The sequence below is a fragment of the Oncorhynchus mykiss genome, chromosome 30, assembly GCF_013265735.2.
Source record: "Oncorhynchus mykiss isolate Arlee chromosome 30, USDA_OmykA_1.1, whole genome shotgun sequence".
Lineage (NCBI taxonomy): Eukaryota > Metazoa > Chordata > Actinopteri > Salmoniformes > Salmonidae > Oncorhynchus > Oncorhynchus mykiss.
In genome coordinates, this window is record NC_050570.1 from 27044563 (window position 1) to 27058698 (window position 14136).

General features: G+C 45.0%; 1 protein-coding gene across 6 annotated transcripts in view; it reads left to right on the forward strand.

Moving 5' to 3' along the window:
• The window catches only part of usp24 (ubiquitin specific peptidase 24), a 52807-nt gene that overhangs the window by 20625 nt on the left and 18046 nt on the right, over window positions 1-14136 (forward strand). For all 6 annotated transcript variants that reach the window (XM_036969176.1, XM_036969179.1, XM_036969180.1 and 3 more), the window contains 11 exons: window positions 3766-3906; window positions 5529-5765; window positions 5919-6128; window positions 7891-8064; window positions 8156-8241; window positions 8323-8431; window positions 8620-8775; window positions 8868-9061; window positions 9888-10110; window positions 10205-10367; window positions 10556-10717. In XM_036969176.1, coding sequence (XP_036825071.1) covers window positions 3766-3906; window positions 5529-5765; window positions 5919-6128; window positions 7891-8064; window positions 8156-8241; window positions 8323-8431; window positions 8620-8775; window positions 8868-9061; window positions 9888-10110; window positions 10205-10367; window positions 10556-10717 — 1855 coding nt within the window. The remainder of the gene's footprint in view (window positions 1-3765; window positions 3907-5528; window positions 5766-5918; window positions 6129-7890; window positions 8065-8155; window positions 8242-8322; window positions 8432-8619; window positions 8776-8867; window positions 9062-9887; window positions 10111-10204; window positions 10368-10555; window positions 10718-14136) is intronic.

Genomic DNA, 14136 nt, shown 5'->3' on the forward strand with positions numbered 1-14136 from the left:
CCCATTCAAAATCCTATTTTCCCTAACCCTTACCCTAAGATTAACCCCAAAACTTAATCCTAACCCTAATTCTAGAAATAGCCTTTTTCCTTATGAGGATCGCCAAAATGGCCCCAGTTGGTTGCATTTGTTTTGGTTCCCATAAGTATAGTTATATTTGTCTACACACTGCCCTTTTTAGGTCATTACACGAAATGAGTGCCTTATGCGTCCATTTGATATTTTAATTTGAAATTGTGCTCCAATGTAGAATTTTAAAAGCCTGTTATATTCAGATAAGTGCCCTTTTTTAATATAGACCACAATTCAATAAATCTGTCTTTGAATGTGAATAAAGTGTTTTGTAGTGGACAACTGAGTTGGTTGAGGATAACACATCAACCTGGTTAACCATATATAGACAGGCTAGAAATGTTTTACAAATTTATTTTTTTGCTTGCATTCATTTGCCTGTTGCACAAAACAAGCTTCCATTCCTTCTGTCATAAAATAATGTGTGGATTTTAAGATGAAATCATTAGACCTGTTATGGTCAAATCTGACTTTATTTGGCACTTAAAGTGGCAATATATAACTTTTGGGGCGACCCGACAAAATTGACATAGAAATTTGAGTTAAAGATCTGTCAAAAGTTTCATTTTTAGCTTTCTTTTTTTTTTTACTTTGGGTTTTGTACACCAGCTTCAAACAGCTGAAAATGCAGTATTTTGGTTATGGACAATATTTTTCACAGCTGTTTAGATGGTACAAATGAATCTCTACACTATACTTGCTTGTTTTGTCACTAACTGAAATTAAGCAAACTACTAGAATTTTAGAACCCAGGAAATGGCAGAGCGATATCTGCATTGTGCACCTTTAATAGGCATTAATAATACTTACTATAGTCCTGGTATACCCAAACTGGGAATACGTGCAATGCCGTCGGGGGTACGCCAAATAAAAATGTGATTCACATTTAAAAAAAAAAAAAAAAAAAAGTTTTTCTCATTTTCAAACAGTACATTTATATGTTCCAATGGGACTATACATTTGGGTGCGTTTTTTTCTCTCTCGCCTGAGTAGCCTCGTTTCACTGCCAAAAATAAAATGAAACCATCTAGTGTTCAGCGAAGTAATACAACGTCAAATACAGGTAGCCTAGTCAAATAATTAACATCCAATCACATTAACCGTTACTCTCTCGCAGGAAACCTTCACTCTTGCGCAGACATTTAGAAACAAAACATGACAATTTGAAAAATAAGCCACGGGAGTTTTTTGAGCGAGAATAAAGATGACTTTCGAGTAGTAAGACGTATAAAAGCAACAGATACCATTAATAAGAAGGGTCTAGAAGTGTCGTATATGGTGAGCTACCGAGTGGCTAGGACAGGCAAGCCCCATACTATTGTGGAGGACTTAATTCTTCCTGCTACCGCGAATATGGCTGGGACAATGCTGGGGGAAAAGGCCAAAAAAACTATACAGACAATATCTCCATCAAACAACATTGTTTCACGACGCATCAGTGACATGGCAGGAGATGTTTTGAAACAATTACTGCTTCGCATACAGGCCAGTGAATTATTATATGCTTTACAGCTGGATGAGTCAACAGACGTGTGTAACGTGTGCTGGGAGTCGGGAAGCAAGTTCAGGGAGTGAGTGTTTTTAATAAATAAATAATACAAAACAAGAAACGAGAACAACGCACAGACAAACTGAAACAATGACTGCTGAGGAAGGAACCAAAGGGAGTGACATTTTTAGGGCAGGTAATCAAGGAGTGGATGGAGTCCAGGTCAGTGTCAGAATGCAATGATGCGCTTAACGATGGTGACAGGTGTGCGCCATAACGAGCAGCCCGGTGACCTAGAGGCTGGGGAGGGCGCACACGTGACAATGTGGCAGGCCTGGCCCAGCTACTGGTATATGTCCATTACGTTTATGGGGGGTCAATTAAGGAAGACATCCTCTGGAAACCAGAACAACATGAGAGGATATTTTTTAAAGTACTGGACAGCTTTGTGACATCAAATGGACTTTGGTGGTCAAGATGTGTTGTATCTGTACTGATGGCGCAAAAGCCATGACAGGGAGACATAGTGGAGGGTTAACGCGCCTGCAAGCATTTGATCCCGACACCACTTGGGTACACTGCAGCATCCACCGAGAGGCTCTTGCTGCCAAGGGAATGCCTGACAGCTTGAAAGATGTTTTGGACACTACAGTGAAAATGGTTAACTTTGTTAAAGCAAGGCCCCTGAACTCTCGTGTATTTTCTGCATTATGCAATGATATGGGCAGCGACGATTTTACGCTTTGACAACATACAGAAGAAGTGTGCTGGTTATCAAGGGGCAAAGTATTGACACGTGAGCTCAAAGTTTTCTTCGCTGACCAACATTTTTACTTGTCTGACCACTTGCATGACAATGAGTTTCTCACACGACTGGCCTATCTGGGTGATGTTTTTTTCTCGCCTGAATGATCTGAATCTAGGATTACAGGGACTCTCTGCAACTATATTTAATGTGCAGGGACAAAATTGAGGCTATGATTAAGAAGTTGGAGCTCTTTTCTGTCTGCATTAACAAGGACATCACACAGGTCTTTCCATCATTTGTATGATTTGTTTGTGTGCAAATTAACTGAAGCTTACGGACAATGTCAAATGTGATATAGCGAAGCACCTGAGCGAGCTGGGTGCGCAATTACGCAGATACTTTCCCGAAACAGACGACACAAACAACTGGATTCGTTATCCCTTTCATGCCCTGCCTCCAGGCAACTTATCGATATCTGAACAAGACAGCCTCATCGAAATTGCAACAAGCGGTTCTGTGAAAATTGAATTCAATCAGAAACCATTGCCAGATTTCTGGATTGGGCTGCGCTCAGAGTTTCTTGCTTTAGCAAATTATGCTGTTAAGACACTGCAACCATATACCTACGTGAGTGTGGATTCTTGGCCCTTACAAGCATGACAAGTAAATACAGGCACAGACTGTGTGTGGAAAATGATTTAAGACAGACTCTACAACCCAACATTGCAGAGTTATGAGCATCCTTTCAAGCACACCATTCTCATTAACCTGCGGTGAGTTATTCACAATGTTTGTCTAACAAATAAGGTTTTATATGTAAGATGGCTAAATAAAGTGCACAATTATTTATTATTAATTGTGTCCTGGTCCTATAAGAGCTCTTTGTCACTTTCCACGAGCCTGGTTGTGACAAATTCACTCATTCTTATGTTTAACATATATATCGTATAGTGTGTGTGGCAGGCTTACAATGATGGCAACAAAAAAAAAACATTTGAGAGTGCACTGACCCTGTGGCTAGAGGGGGTACGCAGCTGAATGTTTGAAGGTGTACAGGACTATTAGAAAAGTTTTGGAACCACTGCTATAGTCTTTTTATTTACTTTTAATTTTAAAAAGCATTTCAGTTGAACATGTATGTGCTCTATATAACAATGTTAAAATTAGGCTAAATCAATTTTCTTCACCAATTTACACATCTCAAAAGGCACTGACATGGTGAAACGACCTCTTTTTATTAAATCATCTGGTTCATGATATGTCTAGACAGTCGTTCATCTCCAGTATTGAGACATATTTTCAGAGCTGGAAAGTCATTTATGGACTCCAACAATCTGACCAGTTTCTGTCAATTTATTCCGTGTATGAGGCTAACACTAGCCTGACCGTTAGGATTAATGCACCTGTGGGACCTAAACACCCCAACCCTTTTATCATTTCGGTCCTGTGTGTGTAGTGTGTGGAGCGGCTGGACCTGTCTGGGATGGACTTTATCTGGCGCATCGCCATGGAAACGCCTGACGAGGAGATCGCTAACGAGGCCATCCAGCTCATCATCACCTACAGCTACACCAACCTCAACCCAAAGATGAAGAAGGTGTGTGTGTGTGTGTGCAGGGTTTGATGAAGGATTACTTGAGAAAGGTCATCTTTTACTGATTAGAGATTACATGACAGTAAAAGTAATTAGTAATATAACCCATTGGAATGAGTTACGCAATCTGATTACTTTTGGATTACTTGGTTAGCCAGCATCTGCCACATCAGTTTATGCTGCAGACTGATGAGTGACCTCTCTGCCCACCTATCTCCCTCTTGCCCACCCAGCTCACCAGCATCTTTGGGCAATTGCTGGCTCAGATGCCTGTTGCATCTTCTTGATGAAATGGCACCACTGCTAAAAAGTCTGCTTCACTGTCAAGTTGTAGGGAAAGCAGACCCAACTCTTGTTCTTTGATTGTGCAGTTCTAGGCCTACTGCACCCAGCCACCAAGCAGATAGTGCTCAGTAAAAGAGGAAATGATCGTTTGAATGTCTGGCCCACCTTTAACATAACCATAAAGTAAACATATGTAACGGATCCAAGAGATCTGATTATTTCATGAGTTGGATGATCAATTGTGCAAATAATCTGAATGTAGACTATTCTCAGTTTGCAAAAACACATAGATCTGTCTGCCAAAGCTGACAGGTATATTTCAGTGTAGTTTCCACTGAAACTAGAGGGTTAGCTGTGCAAGCAGCTGTCGTGTGTGTCATCCCAGGGCTTAGGAAGTGAACAAACAGGATGGAGCTGTGTTAACTAATCTAAAGTGTCCTTTTGACAGAAAGATCCTGATGAAATGGGGGATGATTTAGTTCTCAGTAAAGCGGGGGTCTGATGTTTTTTGGTTTTTCTGTAGAGACAACCAAGGAAAGTAATTTGGCAGTTTTGGAGATTTTAAATAGATTCGAACAGAAAGGAGAAGTATCCATTTCCACTAAAAGGTGACTTACACTCAGCACAGCTCGCAAAAACCTGCAATTTCTATTGCAGCAAACATCTTGATATTAGATGAAGTAATACGTTGTTTTTAAGAAAATAACTAATTTGATTACGCCATATTTATTTTAAGCAATCTGTGCTGATAGTTACTTCATTTTTGTAATCCGATTACATAATCCCTGTTACATGCAGTCCGTTAGTACCCAAACCTGTGTGTGTGTGTGTGTGTGGGGGTCATGGTTACCATCTCTGCTATTGACTCTGAAATCAAATTTTATTTGTCACATACACATGGTTAGCAGATGTTAATGCGAGTGTAGCGAAATGCTTGTGCGTCTAGTTCCGACCGTGCAGTAATATCTAACAAGTAATCTAACAATTTCACAACAACTACCTTATACACACAAGTGTAAAGGAATGAATAAGAATATGTACATATAAATATATGGATGAGAGATGGCCGAACGGTATAGGCAAGATGCGGTAGATGGTATAGAGTACAGTATATATACTGAGATGAGTAATGTATGTAAACATGATATAAAGTGGCATAGTTTAAAGTGACTAGTGATACATTTACTACATCAATTTTTCCATTATTGAAGTGGCTAGAGATTTGTCGTCAGTATGTTGGCAGCAGCCACTCAATGTTAGTGATGGCTGTTTAACAGTCTGATGGCCTTGAGATAGAAGCTGTTTTTCAGTCTCTCGGTCCCCGCTGTGTGTCTCTGTAGGATTCTGTGTCTTTACACAAGAAGTTCATTGCTGATTGTTACAAACGACTGGAGGCAGCCAGTTCAGCTCTAGGAGGCCCCACGTTGACTCATGCTGTTACCAGGGCAACCAAGATGCTGACGGCCACCGCCATGCCAACTGTTGCTACGTCGGTCCAATCACCTTCCAGGTCCACCAAACTGGTTATCATTGAGAGGCTGCTGCTATTGGCTGAGCGTTACGTCATCACTATCGAGGTAAGACCTCACACTGACCAAAATATGTAACATGGCATTTATCATTTTTGTTTAAACGTTAGACTACTTTCACCTATATTTCGTTATAAACATTTCAATTTGGGGGATGAGAGCGTGACATGGAAAGATAGAAAAATGACTGTGTGTGTGTAGGATCTGTACTCTGTGCCTCGTACCATTCTACCTCACGGAGCGTCCTTCAACGGCCACCCTGTCTCTCTACACGTCACCTATGAGTCCACCAAAGACACCTTCACCCTGGAGGCCCACAGTAATGAAACTGTAGGCAGCATCCGATGGAAGATCGCCGAGCACCTCAGCTGTCCAGTCGACAATGTCCAAATCTTTGCCAATGACAGCGTGGTGAGTGTGTGTGTGTTATTTGTGTGTCTTGTTGACTGAACAGTGTGTGTGACAGCGTAGTAAGCCAAAGGATGGAAGTGTGTGACTGTGTATCATATGTACAGTGCCTTGCGAAAGTATTCGGCCCCCTTGAACTTTGCAACCTTTTGCCACATTTCAGGCTTCAAACATAAAGATATAAAACTGTATTTTTTTGTGAAGAATCAACAACAAGTGGGACACAATCATGAAGTGGAACGACATTTATTGGATATTTCAAACTTTTTTAACAAATCCAAAACTGAAAAATTTGGCGTGCAAAATTATTCAGCCCCTTTACTTTCAGTGCAGCAAACTCTCTCCAGAAGTTCAGTGAGGATCTCTGAATGATCCAACGTTGACCTAAATGACTAATGATGATAAATACAATCCACCTGTGTGTAATCAAGTCTCCGTATAAATGCACCTGCACTGTGATAGTCTCAGAGGTCCGTTAAAAGCGCAGAGAGCATCATGAAGAACAAGGAACACACCAGGCTGGTCCGAGATACTGTTGTGAAGAAGTTTAAATCTGGATTTGGATACAAAAAGATTTCCCAAGCTTTAAACATCCCAAGGAGCGCTGTGCAAGCGATAATATTGAAATGGAAGGAGTATCAGACCACTGCAAATCTACCAAGATCTGGCCGTCCCTCTAAACTTTCAGCTCATACAAGGAGAAGACTGATCAGAGATGCAGCCAAGAGGCCCATGATCACTCTGGATGAACTGCAGAGATCTACAGCTGAGGTGGGAGACTCTGTCCATAGGACAACAATCAGTCGTATATTGCACAAATCTGGCCTTTATGGAAGAGTGGCAAGAAGAAAGCCATTTCTTAAAGATATCCATAAAAAGTGTCGTTTAAAGTTTGCCACAAGCCACCTGGGAGACACACCAAACATGTGGAAGAAGGTGCTCTGGTCAGATGAAACCAAAATTGAACTTTTTGGCAACAATGCAAAACGTTATGTTTGGTGTAAAAGCAACACAGCTGAACACACCATCCCCACTGTCAAACATGGTGGTGGCAGCATCATGGTTTGGGCCTGCTTTTCTTCAGCAGGGACAGGGAAGATGGTTAAAATTGATGGGAAGATGGATGGAGCCAAATACAGGACCATTCTGGAAGAAAACCTGATGGAGTCTGCAAAAGACCTGAGACTGGGACGGAGATTTGTCTTCCAACAAGACAATGATCCAAAACATAAAGCAAAATCTACAATGGAATGGTTCAAAAATGAACATATCCAGGTGTTAGAATGGCCAAGTCAAAGTCCAGACCTGAATCCAATCGAGAATCTGTGGAAAGAACTGAAAACTGCTGTTCACAAATGCTCTCCATCCAACCTCACTGAGCTCGAGCTGTTTTGCAAGGAGGAATGGGGAAAAATTTCAGTCTCTCGATGTGCAAAACTGATAGAGACATACCCCAAGCGACTTACAGCTGTAATCGCAGCAAAAGGTGGCGCTACAAAGTATTAACTTAAGGGGGCTGAATAATTTTGCACGCCCAATTTTTCAGTTTTTGATTTGTTAAAAAAGTTTGAAATATCCAATAAATGTCGTTCCACTTCATGATTGTGTCCCACTTGTTGTTGATTCTTCACAAAAAAAAATACAGTTTTATATCTTTGTTTGAAGCCTGAAATGTGGCAAAAGGTCGCAAAGTTCAAGGGGGCCGAATACTTTCGCAAGGCACTGTATCTGTGTGTTTTGTGTAACTCTCTCTCTTGCTCTGTAGTTGACAATGAACCGGGACCAGAAGCTGCTGTCCCAGCTGGGGTTCAGTGATGAGCAGTCTCTGACAGTAAAGAGCTCTGGCACAGGGACACCCTCAGGTGGCAGCTCTGAATCCTCCGCCTCCGCCTCCTCCTCCAGCTCTGCGGTCTTCAACTCAGCCTACGCTATGGAACAGGTAAACCACACACAATCACTCACTGACATGTGTATACGAACACATTGAGTTCATGTTTGTGTCTGATTATGTGCTAACGGTGTGTTTGTAGGAGAAGTCCCTTCCAGGTGTTGTCATGGCGTTGGTGTGCAACGTGTTTGAGATGCTCTACCAGCTGGCCAACCTGGACGAACCCCGGTGAGTTGTGCACGAACACACACAGATCCTTCAAGGACCTGGACCTGAATGTATGACGTTCTGTTTGTGTGTGTGTTCCAGGACAACGCTTCGTGTGCGTAAGCTGCTGCTGCTGATCCCAACAGACCCAGAGGTTCAGGATGCTCTAGATAACTTTGTTCCCAAAGAGTCCAGTGTATGGAGTCACCAGGTACATTTGCATTAACTAGTTCTATAGCTACTAACCCTTCAGTACTATCATAATCTAACCCTGTACTAGCAACCATCAGGCCCGGTGGGTTAGTTTGTGTTTGGGTTGAAATGATGAGGACAGTTAAACCCCTCTGACCAGAGCGAGGGTGATAGCATGTATGCGTTTCCTGTGTGTGTCTGCTGTAGAAGACGCTGTTCACCCTGGGTCAGGGGTCAGGCTCTCGGTCTCCGTCTCTGGGTTCTAAGCAGCAGCACCAGCCCAGTGCTGCCTCCATCTTGGAATCACTCTTCAGATCCTCTGCTCCCGGGATGTCCACCTTCAGAGTCCTCTACAACCTAGAGGTACACACACACTCCTGTACACACCCACACATTTGTGCACGGACACACTTCACACACTTCGTTCTGTGACCTCTTTCTTCTCCTTTCTCAAGGTGTTGAGTTCTAAGTTGATGCCAACCTCAGATGATGAGATGGCTAAGACCAGTGTCAAGTCTTTCTGTGAGAACTTCCTGAAAGCTGGAGGTCTCAGTTTGGTGGTGAACGTGATGCAGCGAGACTCTATTCCCTCTGAGGTGGACTATGAGACCAGACAGGGAGTCTACTCCATCTGTCTACAACTGGCCAGGTACACACACAGTGGCGGTTCTAGCTTGTATAGCTCCCTGGGCGAACCCCCACCCACCATTCTGCACTGTCATTTTTATTCAGACATTTGGAACAACACAAATAAATATTCATAACATTTAAAACTATATAAAATATATACAAAAATAACTCATAAATATCAAAAATAAGTAACAAAGACAAATAGAAACATTTGTGTTGATTTGGCACTCGAGCATCAATACATTACCCATCCCCCAACACTGTCAACCAAGAGTCGAGACTAAACCAGTTCACCTTGGTGGTGTGCAGACTGGTTTTATATTATTCTTAATGATTTCACACAAACCAGAAAGAAAAGCAACAATATGTCAGTGAAACTATATATTCACAGTATTATGAATGAATTGTAGGTTATTTGGTAGCATTTCATAGTGTGACTGATTGTACTAATTGCATTAGTACTGTACAACCTTAGAGGTGCGCTATTTGATAGATTTCCCCGCTCCCCCTACCTCGGGCTTCCAGTGGGGGAGACTTCTGGTCAACCTACTCCCACCCCCCTCCCCATCTCGTACTTCTGAGTGGGAGACCTTCCCAGGCAACTAGAATCAGGGCGCCCACTCCGACAAGGTTAATTGACCCACAGTCCCACACGGTGACATGATATCATTGACGTGACGTGCAAATGAGCGATAGAAAAACGATCGCGCAAATGTGTGGGCGCCCCGTGCCGCCCTGGGTGGCTGTCCATGTCGCCTATAACGACAACCTACCACTGCACACACACACGTTTAGATAAGTTGTTAGAGAGGTTGAATTTGATTGGATCTTTCTTTCCCCTGCAGGTTCCTTTTGGTTGGCCAAAGTATGCCGTCGTTGCTGGATGATGATGTCATCCGAGAGGGCGACACGCTGTCTAGTCGGCCGTTCCGTAATGCGGGGCGACCGGGGAGACAGCTGTCGCTGTGTGGAACGCCAGAGAAGAGCTCCTATAGACAGATGTCTCTGTCTGAACGCTCCTCCATCAGAGTAGAGGAGATCATCCCTGCTGCACGCGTGGCTATACAGGTACACACACACACACTAATGCATACCTAACACAAACATGCAACTAATACACACACATCTTACACACACCTCTAACCATGTCTCTTCTCCATAGACGATGGAGGTGGGGGACTTCACCTCGACGTTGGCGTGCTTCATGCGTCTGACATGGGCAGCAGCCGCTGGCCGATTGGACCTCGTCGGCAGTCCACAGCCAATCAGACCTGAGCACAGCTCGCTCCTCCCACTTGGGGTCCGCACCCGTGTCAGCAGCACTGGTGAGACACACACATACAAGGCACTGGTGGAATATATTGACACACATTTAACAACATACACATCAGCCTGAATTGTGAGCAATGAAATGGATTCTGTTACGCTCTTCTCATTCTTTGGCCTTATACTGAGGATTTCTCTCTCTCTCTCCTCTCTTTTTACTTCTCTCTCTCTCTCTCTCTCTCGACAGGAAGTAACTGCAGCTCCAGCAGTGAGGGCGAGGCGCCGCCCACAGCGTTGCATGCTGGGATATGTGTGAAGCAGCAGAGTGTTTCTATTAAAGACTGCATCATCGCTAGAGAGGCCCTGTCACTACTGGTCACCTGTCTACAGCTACGAACACAGCAGCTAGGTAACACACACCCTGTCTCTACTGGTCACCTGTCTACAGCTACGAACACAGCAGCTAGGTAACACACACCCTGTCACTACTGGTCACCTGTCTACAGCTACGAACACAGCAGCTAGGTAACACACACCCTGTCTCTACTGGTCACCTGTCTACAGCTACGAACACAGCAGCTAGGTAACACACACCCTGTCACTACTGGTCACCTGTCTACAGCTACGAACACAGCAGCTAGGTAACACACACCCTGTCTCTACTGGTCACCTGTCTACAGCTACGAACACAGCAGCTAGGTAACACACACCCTGTCACTACTGGTCACCTGTCTACAGCTACGAACACAGCAGCTAGGTAACACACACCCTGTCTCTACTGGTCACCTGTCTACAGCTACGAACACAGCAGCTAGGTAACACACACCCTGTCACTACTGGTCACCTGTCTACAGCTACGAACACAGCAGCTAGGTAACACACACCCTGTCACTACTGGTCACCTGTCTACAGCTACGAACACAGCAGCTAGGTAACACACACCCTGTCTCTACTGGTCACCTGTCTACAGCTACGAACACAGCAGCTAGGTAACACACACCCTGTCTCTACTGGTCACCTGTCTACAGCTACGAACACAGCAGCTAGGTAACACACACCCTGTCACTACTGGTCACCTGTCTACAGCTACGAACACAGCAGCTAGGTAACACACACCCTGTCACTACTGGTCACCTGTCTACAGCTACGAACACAGCAGCTAGGTAACACACACCCTGTCTCTACTGGTCACCTGTCTACAGCTACGAACACAGCAGCTAGGTAACACACACCCTGTCACTACTGGTCACCTGTCTACAGCTACGAACACAGCAGCTAGGTAACACACACCCTGTCACTACTGGTCACCTGTCTACAGCTACGAACACAGCAGCTAGGTAACACACACACACCCTGTCTCTACTAGTCACCTGTCTACAGCTACGAACACAGCAGCTAGGTAACACACACACACACACACCCTATCTCTACTAGTCACCTGTCTACAGCTACGAACACAGCAGCTAGGTAACACACACACACACACACCCTGTCTCTACTAGTCACCTGTCTACAGCTACGAACACAGCAGCTAGGTAACACACACACACACACACACCCTGTCTCTACTGGTCACCTGTCTACAGCTACGAACACAGCAGCTAGGTAACACACACACACACACACACCCTGTCTCTACTAGTCACCTGTCTACAGCTACGAACACAGCAGCTAGGTAACACACACACACCCTGTCTCTACTGGTCACCTGTCTACAGCTACGAACACAGCAGCTAGGTAACACACACACACACACACCCTGTCACTACTGGTCACCTGTCTACAGCTACGAACACAGCAGCTAGGTAACACACACACACACACACCCTGTCACTACAGGTCACCTGTCTACAGCTACGAACACAGCAGCTAGGTAACACACACCCTGTCACTACTGGTCACCTGTCTACAGCTACGAACACAGCAGCTAGGTAACACACACACACCCTGTTTCTACTGGTCACCTGTCTACAGCTACGAACACAGCAGCTAGGTAACACACACACACACACACCCTGTCTCTACTGGTCACCTGTCTACAGCTACGAACACAGCAGCTAGGTAACACACACACACACACACACACACCCTGTCTCTACTGGTCACCTGTCTACAGCTACGAACACAGCAGCTAGGTAACACACACACACACACACCCTGTCTCTACTGGTCACCTGTCTACAGCTACGAACACAGCAGCTAGGTAACACACACACACACACACACACCCTGTCACTACTGGTCACCTGTCTACAGCTACGAACACAGCAGCTAGGTAACACACACCCTGTCTCTACTGGTCACCTGTCTACAGCTACGAACACAGCAGCTAGGTAACACACACCCTGTCACTACTGGTCACCTGTCTACAGCTACGAACACAGCAGCTAGGTAACACACACCCTGTCTCTACTGGTCACCTGTCTATAGCTACGAACACAGCAGCTAGGTAACACACACACACACACACCCTGTCTCTACTAGTCACCTGTCTACAGCTACGAACACAGCAGCTAGGTAACACACACACACACACACCCTGTCTCTACTAGTCACCTGTCTACAGCTACGAACACAGCAGCTAGGTAACACACACACACACACACCCTGTCACTACTGGTCACCTGTCTACAGCTACGAACACAGCAGCTAGGTAACACACACACACACACACACCCTGTCACTACAGGTCACCTGTCTACAGCTACGAACACAGCAGCTAGGTAACACACACCCTGTCACTACTGGTCACCTGTCTACAGCTACGAACACAGCAGCTAGGTAACACACACCCTGTCACTACTGGTCACCTGTCTACAGCTACGAACACAGCAGCTAGGTAACACACACCCTGTCACTACTGGTCACCTGTCTACAGCTACGAACACAGCAGCTAGGTAACACACACCCTGTCTCTACTGGTCACCTGTCTACAGCTACGAACACAGCAGCTAGGTAACACACACCCTGTCTCTACTGGTCACCTGTCTACAGCTACGAACACAGCAGCTAGGTAACACACACACACACACACACCTTGTCTCTACTGGTCACCAGTCTATAGCTATGGACACAGCAGCTAGGTAACACACACACTGTCTCTACAACACACTCTCTCTACTGGTCACCTGTCTACAGCTGTGGACACAGCAGTTAGGTAACACACACACACTCCTGTCTCCACTGGTCTCTTGTCTACGGCTACGAACACTGCAGCTAGGTAACACACACTGACATTTTCAAAACCTGACCCAGTCTGTAATACCTACATGTTTCAAGCAGACCACCATAGTCCCTGTGCCCAAGAACACCAAGGTAACATGTCTAAATTACTATCGCCCTGTAGCACTCACATCTGTAGCCATGAAATGCTTTGAAAGGCTGGTCATTGGCTCACATCAATACTATCATCCCAGAAACCCTAGACCCACTCCAATTCACATACCGCCCCAATAGATCCACAGATGGCGCAGTCTCTATTGTACTCCACACCGGCCTTTCCCACCTGGACAAAAGGAACACCTATGTGAGAGATGTTAATTGACTACAGCTCAGCGTTCAACACCATAGTACCCTCCAAGCTCATCACTAAGTTAAGCTCCCTGGGACTGAACACCTCCCTCTGCATCTGGATCCGGGACTTCCTGATGAGCCGCACCCGGGTGATGAGGTTAGGCAACAAAACATCTGCCATGCTGCCCCTCACCGCGGGTGCCCCTCGGGTGCGTGGTTAGTCCCCTCCTGTATTCCCTGTTCACCCACAACTGCGTTGCCACGTACTACTTCAACACTATCATTAAGTTTGCTGACGGCACGACAATGGTTGGC